Genomic DNA, 14788 nt, shown 5'->3' on the forward strand with positions numbered 1-14788 from the left:
ATTTCTGTACCCACAACATGGACATGCTGAATGAAACAATGTCACAGAGTGTATAAAGGGATTTTCCAGCTCTCTTGGAGCATTTCTTTACTTGCTGTAAATGCAGTGCACAGTTCCTGACAGGGGGACATGTTGCAGAAGGTGTCACAGTGTCACAAATGTCTTGGCTGAAGAGGTCTGGCCCCTTCTCTTTTGGATGCCCAATCCTCTGGCAGAACTCAGGGGCTCTGGAGAAGGCAGGTACTGCACTCACGTGCGGGAGCAGAGTGCAAAGCACAAGCAGCAGCTGCTTCTGCTTCTGAACACAGTTTGCATCACATAAAGAAGCCTAAATTAGAAAACAGCAAAGAGAAATGCCGTATTAAGTATTCTCTAATTAGGGCATCTGAGATTTCTATCTAGATAGTTTTCCCTAGAAATAGGAATTGTGTAGGGCAATACAGCCATCGCTATTGCTAAGGCTTGCAACAGCTCTGGCACAAAAACCTCACATCACACAGCAAGTTTCACCCTTAAGTTATACTGCAGCATATCCAGCTAACTTTAGGATCTAATTTAAAATCAAAGCATTCCTCTCCCCAAAGCTTATCTGTTCCTAGCCATTCCACTGAAAGTTATTTTTATTTTGTGCCCTCTGTCACTTACACTGAAAGCAAGCCAACCTACACAATGTTGTCAGGAAGCAGGGGAGCTGCATAGAGCTTTTATGACTGATATTTATAGAAAAAAAATAAACCTAATCATTTTTTAAAATCAAGATAATAAATGTGCCAGCAGGCTTAGCTAACTGGTCAGGATTAATCAGTTGTTGAAATTTACCAGGGAAACCCAGTGTGGAAATTCCTGTATGGAATCTGGGTGTCCTGCTGTGATGTACAGGAAAGTGCCCTTATAGCTGTTTGAAGAGCCAGGACACCAGGAGGTGAAAAGTCCAGGTGTTTCTCTCAAAGGAGAACAATATGCTGGCCTGACACACCAGTGGCTCTGCAACACAGAGCCCACCACCAGCAGCCACAGTCCAGGGGTCCAGCATCCTGTACGCCAGCAGAGCCTCCTTACCACAGCCACATGATGACCCTGTCCCCTGATTACTTATGCTGACCCCCCAGAAGCAATCTCCTATCCTGTCTGCATTAAAGCCCCAGTCTTTTACAAAGGCGTGATGTTTGAAATTGTATGATAGAGCCATTGGTAGCTGCCATTTTTTAGTCCCCAAAAGCCATAAAATCACCAAAAACTTTTTGCCCGTGAAAGTACTTATGCCATATTGTCAAGTCAACACTTTGTCTCCTCTTCATCATGCTGAAAAGATTTGACCAGCCTGGTTGGGCCAGTCACAGCTCACAGACCTTGACATCCATATGGAGCTTTAAGCTGGAGTTTCCTCACCCACCCACCCCATCCACTGGGCAAAAAAAGGACCTTTTGTTTTCCTCACGTGCTTTTGGTGATGAGTCTCAGGAGAGATCAAATTCACTTATAAAAGCATGCCTGGGGAGAGTGAAGCAGTGGTGGAGGGCTAGTAATCTTTAATTATTTATAAACCGTGAATAAATTAGAAAGGAATTGGTAATATGAGCTCTGTGCGAGGGCCTCTCTGTTCTGCTAAACACTAAGATGAGCAAAGAAAACTAGTTTCTGGTCAAAGAAATGGAAGAGGCAGATAAGCAGATCATGGGGACAGTCCATGACTGCATGCAGGGATTGAGTTGTTCCTACAATACAGCTAGCAGAACTAATTCATCCCTGCAAATACAGCCAGCACTGGGGTTCCTCATACTTGCCTTGATTGAACACACCCCTGTATGCAGCATCCCTTTCTCTGCCACAGGTTTTGTATGTGTCTCAAGATGGTTTCTTTGGGCACTGCAACACTAGAGGCATAGACTTAGGCACACACAGGCAAAGCTGGGTGAGTTTTTATAACAAAACAAGTGCAATGGCTACATACTGAGGGGATCTGTGAGAAAGGAGAAGCTCCCTCTGTGGGAAAAACAACCAGTTGAATGCTGTAGAAAAGCAGGTCAGCAGGCCAGGAGAGGGGTGGTAATTCCCCTTGGATTTCAGCATGGTCCCTCAGGCAGCTTTCATTTCATATGCACAGTGCTGATATAAAAATAACATTGTTATGTCCTACCTTAAAAAACCCCAAAACCAAACATAGATCACAAGTGCTTTGCTGTGCTACTTCTCCCACTCTGGGGAAAAATGGGATTAATCCGGTATTACAGATGTCAGTCATATTTTATGATGCACTTACTATTGAAAGACACTCAGCTATTATGGGAATGATAATGTTATGGAAACGCCAAGCAGAAGGAGCCCCTGTTGCTTGCTGTGTCTCTCTGAAGATGTACTAAAAAGGAATCTGTGTAGAAGTGTGGAGCTTGGTTAGGTTAGCATTGAGCAGCACTACACGGGGATCAGCAGCTCGCCTACACCTCAGCATGGGAGGCACTCTCAGCTGAGTGTCTGAAGCCAGGTGACATCAGAAAGCTGTTTCTCCTTTTCCTGTAGTTATTATATAAAAGGAAACTAACTAGGCTCGCATAGGGAAAAATGCTGGAAGGTATAAATCTTTCATGTGCAAGAAAACACAGCCCAATGAATTTTATACAAAATAAAGAAGAAAAAAGAAAGTTAAGGTGGTGGGCTGTCTTGGTTTGGAGGGTGCACAGGCAGCAGTAAGAAGGGGGATATAAACAGCAGCTGGGGGACTGCAGGAGAGTGTTGCTGTCTTCTGTCCAAGTGTGGCAATGGTGACCCTGGGCACCCCACTGCACCCCACTTCTGGGCTCAGTCATACTTGGTAGCCCAGGCCCTCCCACAGCCCCTCTGTGTTTTTCCTTCTCAGGTCTGGCTGGCTTCGCTCGGCTCTGCCCAGGCGATCAATATGAGGTATGTCTGCATGAGTTTATTGTTTATTAAATAGCAAAAGAAACGAAAGGAAGGCATACTTCTTCTACTTTTTACATCACGATGAATAAAACCTTTTCATATCAGCACCTCAATAAACAGCTATTATTTTTCCCATATGTGCTCTGAAAAACCTTGCAGTTCTCTGTATGTCTGCTTTTGTCAGGGCATCTGTCAGAAGACATGGATTTTGCATTCAGAGAACTGAGTGATGGCTATTCAAAGAACTACGAGCGTTTGGGGTTTTTTTAACTTTTAAAAATCTTATTTGTGACAAATGTTTCTAATTCCCCTGGAAAAAAGTATATGCCCCATCCCATGCACGTAGGACAAATGGAACACATCCTTGCAAGAATCCTTTAGTGAATGCACAGGCTCTACTTCATCATAAGTAGCAGAAAGACACCAGAACTAACCTTGCAAGAAATTTGCAGTGGACTGCTAGTGGATCCCCCCCAACCAGTATTTCCAATCTGCCTTGATCATAGATCCATTTGTTCCCACTCTCATTCCCTGTGACAAGTGACTCCTGCTGCTCTCACTCCTGCTTCCTCTGTGGGGTCAGTTAGTTGGTGCAGGTATCTCCCAGCTGGCCCAAAGTGGTCTTCCTGCTCTTGATGCTTCAAACTGGGTAACTGCACTATATAAGTCATTCATTTCTGTCATCAGACAGCCAAAACTTCACAGCTGGGGAGGTCTCTGATGGGGAACAAGCTGAAAGCTGCCTGGGAAGGCAGAAGATCCAGCAAGTTGTAGATACTAGGATAGACCATGGGTGCTTTCATCCTGCTCTCCCAAATCTCCCTTGTGCTGCCATTTTCCCTGTAAATGGAATTAAATGCCTTGCAGCTTTGCTATGAGTCATCAAGTTACATGAAATTAAAAACTTGGGTGAGGGGTACTGCACCAAAAGGAGCACTTAGGAGAGCTGAGAGATAGATTTTTCCTTCTGACTTGATGAGAAGTGCAAGGGCAGCACCTATGCCACTAACTCTTCCAACCTTTCTCAGATCCTTTTCTCAGTTCTGTTTCTAATATTTGTACATCGTGAGAGCAGATTTCTCAAGAAAATAAGAGGATTTTTCTTTTTTAGATTTTCATGCGTTATGGTCGCCAGCGTTGGAAACTGAAAGGCAAAATAGAAGTGAATGGCAAACAAAGCTGGGATGGAGAAGAGATGGTTTTCCTCCCTCTCATTGTTGGACTGATCTCCATTAAGGTATGCATGTTGACTCCTTTGCCTGCAAGCAAGGCAGGAGTCAAGAACCTGCCTTCTCATGCACCATCAGCAAAAACACAGAAGCAGATCATTAAACTCTTTAGAAATGAGCCATAATTAGTATTTCTGACGCACCTACTGAAGTGCTGTAGTATTGTCCAGTTTAGATACCACAAGACTAATCAGTTTGTGAGAGCTATGGGAGATATTTTCTTCCCAAACTGGAGTCTTTCCATCACTGTTCTATCTCTTCATTGCCCCCAGCTTCTCAACACAGTTTTCTCTCTCTCTGGCTGGAAGTCCATATACTTTCTTTCCAACAAGCCTCCAACCTCGAGATACCCATTCTCTGACCCCTCTCTAGAAATTGCTGCTAAAAACCATTCCAGATGTCCTTGTTTATGAAGCTTAAACAGAAGAATGTCTTGAAAGTCTGAGGGGAAATGGGCCACTTAAACACTGTAAAGACTTTATGAAAAAAAAATGCAGGTGATTACAAAACCCACAACCAAAATAAGCCAAAATGCGTGAGACAGTAGGTTTTCAATGAAAGGCAAGCTGTGACACATGGTGAGTCACTCTCCTCAATCTAACACACAGGTTTAAGGTGGAAAGTTAGGAGAGAACCCCTTTTTATAGTACACAAGAATCTCAGTATTATTGAGGTTAAAGTGTATATTCTCTTCCCTTTTTGGACTCTGTCCAAACACTTTCACATAAAAGGCTCAAGAACTGACTTTCAAGCAAACAGCCAAAGGCTGATTTGTGTAGGAGCTGTATATAGAACTGTCACTCTGAATTTACAGCCAAATATATATCTAAATACGAATAGTGCTCTACTCTTACTGTAACAACATATACAGAGGTGGTTCCTCAACAGTAGATCTGTGTAAGTCCTCACCAAAGACAATGGTGCATCCTTAGTGCAAACAATTATATGGCTTCAGAGTTACAAGAGAGAAATACCTGGAAGAGAGCTCCCTTGGGAATTATTAATTAGGCAAGTTACATCAGGAGATTCCCAGTCAGGAATCTGTCAACTGCTGAGACACTCTATGCCCTCACTGTTCTCACTCTTCCCTTGGGCTCTGGTTGTCGTTAGTGCAAAAGATCAAATACAAGACTAGACAGCCCCTTGGTCTGAGCCAGTAAGGTTGTTCTCTTCTGAGTCCTATAAAAAACATGAAGAAAACATGGAATCATAATCATATGCAACTATGCATTTGTTAAAAAAATAAAACAAAACCACCACCAAACCCTAGATTTTTTCCTTAAGTAATGCAACAAACAATCATATTTTAGAAGCTTTTTAGCAAGGGGGCCAGGCAATCAAAACTATTCTCTTGGGATTAAGGATTGCAATGCCTTGTGTGGTTATGAATATCCTGTTCTTGTCTCTTACAGGTCACAGAAGTTAAAGGGCTTGCTACTCATATCCTTGTGGGAAGTGTAACCTGTGAGACAAAAGATCTGTTTGCAGCTCGGCCTCAGGTGGTTGCAGTAGACATCAATGATCTTGGCACAGTAAAGCTGAACCTTGAGATCACCTGGTAGTAAGTAGAACTCATTGGTCAATCAATCAATCAATCAATCACTTAGCTGTAAAACTTCAACCAAAGAAAAATGGTTCAGCCATGTGGGTTGTTCTCTCCATATTTTTCCCTGCCAAGGAAAAATTGTGAAGGAACTGTGGCCCACATTTGGTATATGAGAAGTAGTTCATGGTCAGCCAGTTTGCCTGCTTTTCTTGTGGTAAAGAGGGTTGTGCCTAATTTCAGCTGTTAAATTAGGTTTGGTAAGTACTGACATTGCAAGGTATGGGAACTGCTTTTAGTGATGATAGATCTCAGAATTGTCTAAAGCTTATTTCAAATCTTAAAAAAGTGGGATATAACTGAGTGTTCATATATATATATTATGAATTTACACTAGCATAGCAAAGTTAAGGAGATCATACACACCTTAATGCATGCATACCTTAATGGGACATCTTGAAAAGCTGGCTTTTAAGGGCTTCATACACCACAAGAGTGATGAGAAATCTCTTGGTATTTTCTATTCACAGTGGTCAGCATAGGTGAGCTGGTAGCCTTAGGATACAAACCAATATCTTACTGCATTTTTATGAAATAAGTAAATGTCATTTCTGAAGAAGTATTGATGCATTTAACTTTTTACAGTCATGTGTACTGTTTCTTGTAATGCAATAAACATGAAGCCAGCAATAACAGCTCCTGGTTCCCTTTATAATGCAACAGCTCTATTAACAGTTGAGCACCTTTCTCATTAGTATGTGTGACACTTGGCAACTCAAATCCGAGAATACTTTTCATGTGAGAAGAATAACATCAGACTACACTACATAAATGATTTCTGAGGGAACACTTTTATCAGAACTGAAAACCACGCTTCTGAGACTGCTGTCTAATTAACAGCATTTTCTTTAAACACTTCAGTTTAAAAACTTGCTACCTCTGGGTTTTGATGTGCTAATAAACCACCCTTTCAAAAATGCTTTCTATGGACCTGAAAGTCCCTCTTGCTCAGGCTAACAACCTGTTATTTTCTCCCCTCTTGCTTGTGTATCCATAGCCCCTTTGATGTTGAAGACTTGACCCCATCCACAGGAAATGTGAGCAAGGCATCTGCTCTCCAGAGAAGAATGTCCATGTACAGCCAAGGCACTCCTGAAACACCAACCTTCAAGGACCACTCATTCTTTGTAAGCTCTATTTGTCTTCGTGTTTATGTAATGAGAAACCTTAGAGCAGTTCAAACACTGCAAACATTTCATTGCTTTATGTGTCTATGCTTTTTTTCCCCTGGTTCCAGCAGGTTACCCTTGCAAATACTTATAAAGCAAGTGCATTCCTAGCTGCTAATCCTAAAAGAAGGTGACTATGATGCTGGCATCTTTGAAACTATGTGGCAAATTAATGCATACCTATCCTTCCTGCCTGACTGCTCTGATACTTGAATAATCTTTTAAAAATGTGTTTGAATAATCTTTTAAAAATGTGTTTTCATTTTGCAACAGTAGTTAAACAATCATTATAGCACAAGTATTTTTAAGTATCCTGTGATAAAATTTGCCCCTGTACTGAAGATATTCACAGGGTGTTCCTACATTTTGCATGAATAGAATTCTGAATGCTTAATTGGGCCATCTGTACAGAGATTAACTTTACGAGTGCCACATCCCATGCCTGTGATTTAGTACTCTGCTACAAAGCATTCATTTAACTTGCCCTTCCTCACACCCTCTTTGCTTTAACTGTTGAAGAAATGGCTGCATCCCCTGCAAGACAGGCCAAAGTTGACAATCTTAGATGCTCTTCAAGACACTTTCTTTGACAAGCTTCGTCGCAGTCGCTCTTTTAGTGACCTGCCATCGCTCAGGCTAAGCCCAAAAGCAGGGCTAGAGCTATATGTGAGTCCTGGTTTTTGTTTGCTGAAGGATTTCTTTCAGTTCCTGTGTGGCATTTCCATTCCCACGCATGCTTCATATGTTGCTCTCTGTTGCAACTCGCTCATTTTGCTGACTGATTAGAGGGCAGGACATAACTGTGAGCTCATGCAGCTCACATTAAATCAAAATTCCTCTTGGTTTCTACAGAGATAATGATCAGAAGCCAACTATCTGTGGGCAGAGAGCAGGGCAGGACTATAAGCTAACGGTGTTCTTAAAAATCACCTGCTACACTGATTGACGCTCTACATTTCCTTAGTAACATGACTTTCAGAAGCTAAAAGCATACCCATGTCAAGGGCAAGAAGAAATATACCTTTGACTATGATTATGTTTAGGGAAAAAAGGCTGCTAACAATACTAGAAAAAAAAAAGTTTTGGACACTTAAACCTTAAGCTCAACAACTTGTGAATGCCTACAGTTCTTTCCAACAAATTGTCAGCAAAATAGTAGTTGCCTTCCACCTGTGCCATGCATTTCCATGAGCTGGCCACATAACAAAGCAAGGTTATAGGTCAGATAGGTAGGTTGTGACTCCTATAGTGATTTTTCCCTATACATCAGTCAGAGATTAACATATATATATATCTGCCCTGATAAGCCTGAAGTCTGCATAGACTGGGTTTTACTTCTCACATGATCAGTGTCCTGCTCAATACACCACCAATTTTGCTGACTCATTTCAGCAGAAACTCATGTTGGATGGGACTCCTGTATAACTCTTGTTCAACAGTTGTTACAGACATCCATGCCACATGCAAGACATTGGATAAAAAAGCAATAGCACAGTACTATCACCATTTAACCACTGTGACACTAGAGAAACTTTTGGAGCAAACTGTGTTACATTTTACAGATTGCTACTTTAGAAGTCAGAAAATAAATAGAACGGAAATATGTAATGAGTAGGAAGATGCAGGCAAGCTGGCTTATGTACAATCCCATTAAAAAGAGCCATGGTACAGGAACTAGAGCAGTGCACTGGAAATGCTGTTTGAGAGAATATAGTAGGGCGAGCAGAATTCATGTCTCTCTTCTGGAAATCATTTCCTAGAGCTCTCTATTTAGCAGAGAGATGCTGAGCCCAGGTTTTCCAGCAGTTTTCATGCTGAAATTGAGGAGCTGTGCCAGATGAAAGCGGAAGTTTGATTTGAAATATTTTTTCCATCTCTCAAGTCTTGAATGCTTCTTTAGTCTTTTTCCTTGCCGTTTTCTTTCCTGGGCACATGCTGTATTTTTTTCCTCTTTCCAATGCTGCATGAAAAACATTTTCTCCCCATTATGTTTTCAGTCGAATTTGCCAGATGATGTCTTTGAAAACGGGACGGCGGCCACTGAGAAGCGGCCTCTCTCCTTCACTTTTGGTGACCTGCCTTACGAAGAGGCTGTGCCCCCTGCCAACTCAGCAGAGTCCTCATCTGCTCATGTCAGCTCCAGCCCTGACATCACCGTGACCCCCACCCAGCACCGAGCCCTTGAGTCCTCCCAGAGCTCAAGCCTGGACTGTAGCAGCAGCGACTCCCACAGAGACTCTGTTGCTGAGCCAAAGGAGCTGCCATCCCATGGAGAGGGAGCGGTGGCTGAGAACAAGAACACCTCAAGAGCAGCTCCTGAAGTTTGCCAAAAAATCCCTGATGCTGGGGGCGATCGTGTCTTTGTAGAAGCGAGTGTCCCGGTGTCTCTCCTGCAGGACACGGATGAAGGTTCAGAACTCAAGCCTGTGGAGCTGGATACCTATGAGGGCAACATCACAAAGCAGCTGGTCAAAAGGCTTACATCAGCAGAGACACCCCTGACCCCAGAGAGGCTGCCATGTGAGGGATCCATTAGTGGGGAATCGGAAGGATATAAGTCTTATCTCGATGGAAGCATCGAGGAAGCCTTGCAAGGGCTTCTCTTAGCTCTTGAGCCACATAAAGAGCAGTATAAAGAGTTTCAGGACCTGGATCAAGAAGTGATGCATCTAGATGACATCCTAAAAGTGAGTACATTTTCAGAAAATACTACCTAAAGAAAATCGGAGCAGGTAGAATCTCCTTGCTTTCCTCACAATATCAAAGTAGACTTTCTGGAGAATAGTAGAATTCCCTGGAAGCAATAGATTTGCTCCTTCTTGGAGCATCCTTTCACAATATTACACTTTTAAACTTTTGTCAGCAACGTGCTTATCGTAGCCTTGTGTCCTCAAGCAACAGACCTTTTATCAAAACCTGGGGGAAAGAGAAAAAGGTGCTATGACGGAAGGGTAATTAAATTATACCCTTCTCTGAACGCTTTGTGAACCATTGTGAATCACCACTTGTGAACCCATTGCTTGTGCCATACTGGAGATCAAATATAGCCAAACTTCTACCTTTGAAATCTATGAGTCACATCCTCAGTGGGTGTACTTTAGCATAATAGCCCTGAACTCTGTGGAACTGTGCAAAACTACACTAGCTGAGGATAAGGCCCTGTAGCTATAGAAGCTGAATTTACTAAATTGCCAAAGGGATTTAGAAGCACAGGTATCACTGAAGCTTGCTGTCCCTATGTCACCTAGGCATGGCCTTTTCCTTTTTCCCTCATCCATTTACATAATGAGAAGCATCCTGTCATTACATCAAGATGCAGAGAATAATGTTAAAAATCGGATAAAAAGGGGTTTGCATGAGTGTTAATATGTTTACTGCAGATCACTGTTACTGTATCTCCCCCATGAATAACAACTCATGACATGTTACTCTGCAAACAGTATTATATGGGAAATAATCATTTCAAATGCTTCATATTCATATGCAAGTTGGTCTGCTAGTCATTTAAGCCTCATCATTCAAAAACATGACTAAGGAGGAAGCAGAGAGTCATTCATTCTTCTGCATTATCTTTTTACAAAGAAACTTTGTTAACCTCCTTATTTCCACTGGTGTTTACAGCTGCATGGTACTTTCCCAAGTTAAGTGCTTTTTTTGACAGCCTGCAGCCTCTGTTCCTGGCATTATTTATTCCTAGAGAGGTTTGAGCAGGCAAAGGTACCATTACTATTATTTTCGAACTTGGTATAAAGAGGTCAACTATCCTAAGGGCAGAGAGACAACGGAGACTGTTTATTTAGTTTACTTTGATCAGAAGTTACAAACAGACAGACATGGGATGGGGGCAGAGAGGATGGATTTATGCAGACAGGATTCCTGCACACTCGAGATGGATGCCTCTTCCAAATCTGTGGAAGTCTGCATGTCACCTATTGATCAGCTCACAGACTAACACTCAGCATCATCAGCAACCATGCAGAAAGGGGCTGCATGGGCTCCCCTTGCAGAACGGTTGAGCTGGAATCCAGCTGTGGCTGAAGAAACCTCCCTTGGCCATATTAGATGAGCAGAGAAAATGGCCCACGTGTTGCTGTTTGCATTTGCTTGAAGAAGGTGAACTACCAACCCCCGAAGAAAATGGAAGCTAAAACAGTTGGTGCTGCACAAGAAGCAGGATACAGCACTCATCCTTGTCACAGATGTGTTGGGAAGTGTGTTTGATCAGCTAATGACTGGACAGTCAATTTAAGGACTCAAACATCCCAAGTGCAAATGTATGACCATTAGTATTATGTGAAAGCAAATTGCAAATGGAACTCCAACTCCTTCAGTTCTAGAGCAGCTGGTGCTGAATGTGAGCTCCTCAGAGGCCAATGTGTTTTTCTGTGAGCTAAGACAAAGTCATGGCTCCTTCTGGGGACTGGAGGATGTGGCTTGTGTAATGGCACCAGTGGCTCATGTCTATTTCTGATCAAATAATCATGTAGTGTGAAAGATGTTGAAGTCATTTCAGCAACCAATGGAGATGATCCCTCAAGTTACATCTGGCTCTTCAGGATGACCCTGGAAACAATTCTATGGGCACATGTGGATGAATTGCCACATGGGGCCAGGATCTTTCATATATCCTACAGCACAGCAAGGTTTTCTTTGTGTTTCTTCCCTGCAGTGAGGTGGGATGGTTTCCCCCCTCTCTCTAGTACTGTTAATTTCTGAGTTTCAAACTGCCTTTCTCCATCACCTAGGAATCTGATGCCTTTTTGGCTTTTCCTTGATAATCCATTTGGCTTCAAAGGTCACAAAACTCCTCTCATTCCATTAATAAATGTGCAGCTATGGGACCAAATTCATTCCTGGCTAAGGTCTGTTAGAGTTTCGTCTGGAATAAATCAGGTAGTGCCATTGGATATGTATAAATTGGCTTCTGTAGCTAGAACAGCAATTAAGGAATGTGCCTTCCCCTTTCAACTTCCATTGCATTAATTCCCATCATTCCTTTTGGAAAATGCCGAGAGCTGTGAAACCTGGATTCAAGAAGTACTTCTCATTTCTATAAAACACGTTGAATTTTGCCTTTGAGGGTTTTCCTTTGGGGAAGAGAGTGGATAGCATGAGGAAGGGAGGAGGAATGAAAGGCTTTTCCCAGTTCTCAGGCTTTGATTGTATATGCTATGAATATGAAGGCTTGAAATGAAACACCCAATAAAATGAAGTTTTAAAAATAAAATGAAGAATTTGAAGTTTTAAGCTTTATCTTTTTTTTTTCTTATCTATCTTGTAGTAGCTAATATCTGGGGTTTTCATTGGTTCGTTCTGCCTTTGCAGTGCAAGCCAGCAGTAAGCCGAAGCAGGTCCTCCAGTTTAAGTCTAACAGTTGAAAGTGCTTTAGAAAGCTTTGATTTCCTGAACACCTCTGACTTTGATGATGAGGATGGTGGTGGTGTGGAGGTTTGTAATGGTGGAGGAGGTGCAGACTCGGTATTTTCAGATACTGAGATTGAGAAGAATAGGTAAGTTTATAGTACCTGCCAGCTGTGCTTATGCCAAACTGACACCCTGGCTCTTTGTCACTAACAGGGGATCCTGGTGCACAATTTATTCAAGGAAGACTGACTAATCCTTGATGAGTTTTAGGGTCAGAGGTCTCCCCATGGCTGCTGTGTACCAAATCTTTCATTTCCAGGACCATTTTTTTCCCCTGTTCAAATATATGCAATCTGTCCTCCAAAGGAAAAGGGTAAATTAAATTAAGCTGACATCAATACTGGCAGAGCCTCTTCCTTGACATAGGTTTGGACCTGGCTTTCCTTGGATGTAATTACTAATTCCTCTGTGGTTTTTCCCCCCCTCCCTTTGTCTTTTCTCTCTAGCCGAATGAGTCTTTGCAGTGGATTAAGCTTGTCAGTAACAATAACACAGGGCCAGATTTAAGCAGCATGATGTAGGTTGCCTTTGGAATGTAAGAGTGATGACTGGTACTCTGTTCATGGCCCTGCGTGTTACCTGCCCTTCTTTCATCACTTTTGGTCTTTCTGAGAAAAAAAAAAAAGGCAAAAAAAGAGAAAACAAAGCTGTGGTGTTGTGCCGTGGCCTGCCATTGTTGTGTGACTTTAAGATGCTGTGCTTCAACCATTAGATCTTAAAAGCATGTTTGCATCCTTTGAGCTGACACGATGCCCAGCAGGCACGTAAGCGGCACTAGAGCTGGAAAAAAAGAAAGGAATACAGTTCTCTCCCTGCCTGCACTTTCCAACCAGGGAGCTGTACTACTCACAGCTTGCTTAAGCAATTTGAGTGCAACAAGTAACCACCATGCAGTTCCCATCATCTCATGTCCTCATTCCAGAATAAGACTTGGTGGAAAAAAAAAATTGGGAAATTGTGTTGCTTGCTAAGCTGGCACTCTGACCTCAGTCCAGTCTGTGCTGATTTAAGAATCTAGCTTCAACCAGTTAAAATAGAAATTAAAATTTCTTTTTTTCCCCTCTGGCTCATCCCCAGACAGTGCAGATTCCCACTTCCATTTTTAGATGTGTAAGTGTGTGACTCAGTGTAAAGATTGCAAGTGTTGAAACTTCTGAACTTGCAGCCAAACACACTTGCCATCTGGGGACTGACCTCAGGCTTTGCATTTAAACTCGGAGAGAATCATTTATACAGCAAGGCAATATTGGAAATAATGATTTAAAACACAGTAAGACTACCTCTACACTCTTGCAGAAACAATTGGCAAAGTAAGCTGTACACATTGTGTCTAAAACTGTCTATGAAAACATCATGTCTCTTACTTCAGCAGTGGTTTTCCTTTCCTTCTGCAATGAGCCTTAAATTTGGCAGCAGGAGGGCTCTGTAAGCACAGAGCTGTTCTTAGCAGCTCAGTGCATGGGAAGGTACAAATTGTGATGGTGCTTAATCCAGAGCGACTGGGCAGGTGATTCATCACAGATGGGAGAAAGCTGTCACCACCAAGGGGCAGTAGCCACGGGTTAACAAAGCCTGCTGTTGAGGGCATCACATCACTCAGGGCAAGCCAATCAGGGGACAGGTCTGTCCCCTAGGTGGGATGTCCCTGCTGTACCCAAGCCAGGGCAGCCCTGCTCCTTTGTGATATGATGTGCTCATCACCAGGTTTCTGTGTGCTTTCAGCTCTTCTGCCGTGCTCTTTGCTCATCACCTTGTGTGTGAGTGGGTGTGGGTGTGGGTGTGTGTCTGCTGGGGCAGCTGCCGGCCCTGCACTGACCTCCTGCTCCCTCCCTCCTCCCCAGTTACAGGACGGAGCACCCAGAAGCCAGAGGCCACCTGAGCGAAGCTCTCACCGAGGACACGGGTGTGGGCACCAGCGTGGCTGGCAGCCCTCTGCCCCTGACCACAGGCAACGACAGCCTCGATATAACCATAGTTAAGCACTTGCAGTACTGCACCCAGCTCATTCAGGTACCAGGGCCCCCTCACTTGGGCCATTTATTTTTAAATCTTTCCTGCCTGCAGCACGGGTACAAGCAGGCTGGCAAGGTCAGAGCTGCTCCTGCAAGGCAGTGGGAGCACAGGGCTGGGACAGACACCGTGCTGGGGTAGGATGGTGACACCCTCAGCCCAGCCAGAAGTGCCTCCATCGTTGCCATCCTGGCTTGTTTCGGAGCAGACCTGACATGTGAACTATGGAGCACTTGGCACAAGCTGCACAGGAGGGCTGAGGGGCAGGGCAGTGGGGGACAGGGACATCCCCTGCTCTGGGTTACAAACTCCTGCTGGCTTTGCTGGGAGGTCCTCAGTGGAGTTGGTTCCAGTTAAAGCAGCCCACGTCTTCAGAGGTGAAACAGGAACCCTCTCTCCACTGCTTAACTGAGCTTCAGGTGAGCCTGCAGCATTCAAGAGCAGAGATAAATTCT

General features: G+C 43.3%; 1 protein-coding gene across 2 annotated transcripts in view; it reads left to right on the plus strand.

Annotated features, from left to right (window-relative positions):
* Nucleotides 1–14788, plus strand: part of RIPOR2 (RHO family interacting cell polarization regulator 2) — a 50732-nt gene that overhangs the window by 25065 nt on the left and 10879 nt on the right. Inside the window, exons 9-15 of one of the 2 annotated variants that reach the window (XM_088172264.1) lie at nt 2855–2898; nt 4010–4135; nt 5540–5688; nt 6728–6857; nt 8897–9586; nt 12225–12409; nt 14165–14333. In XM_088172264.1, the coding sequence (XP_088028390.1) occupies nt 2855–2898; nt 4010–4135; nt 5540–5688; nt 6728–6857; nt 8897–9586; nt 12225–12409; nt 14165–14333 (1493 nt within the window). Of the gene's footprint in view, nt 1–2854; nt 2899–4009; nt 4136–5539; nt 5689–6727; nt 6858–8896; nt 9587–12224; nt 12410–12769; nt 12841–14164; nt 14334–14788 lie in introns of both variants that reach the window. The other variant, XM_088172267.1, reaches the window with a different exon arrangement.

This window comes from Sturnus vulgaris, chromosome 1 (assembly GCF_052056855.1).
Source record: "Sturnus vulgaris isolate bStuVul1 chromosome 1, bStuVul1.hap1, whole genome shotgun sequence".
NCBI lineage: Eukaryota > Metazoa > Chordata > Aves > Passeriformes > Sturnidae > Sturnus > Sturnus vulgaris.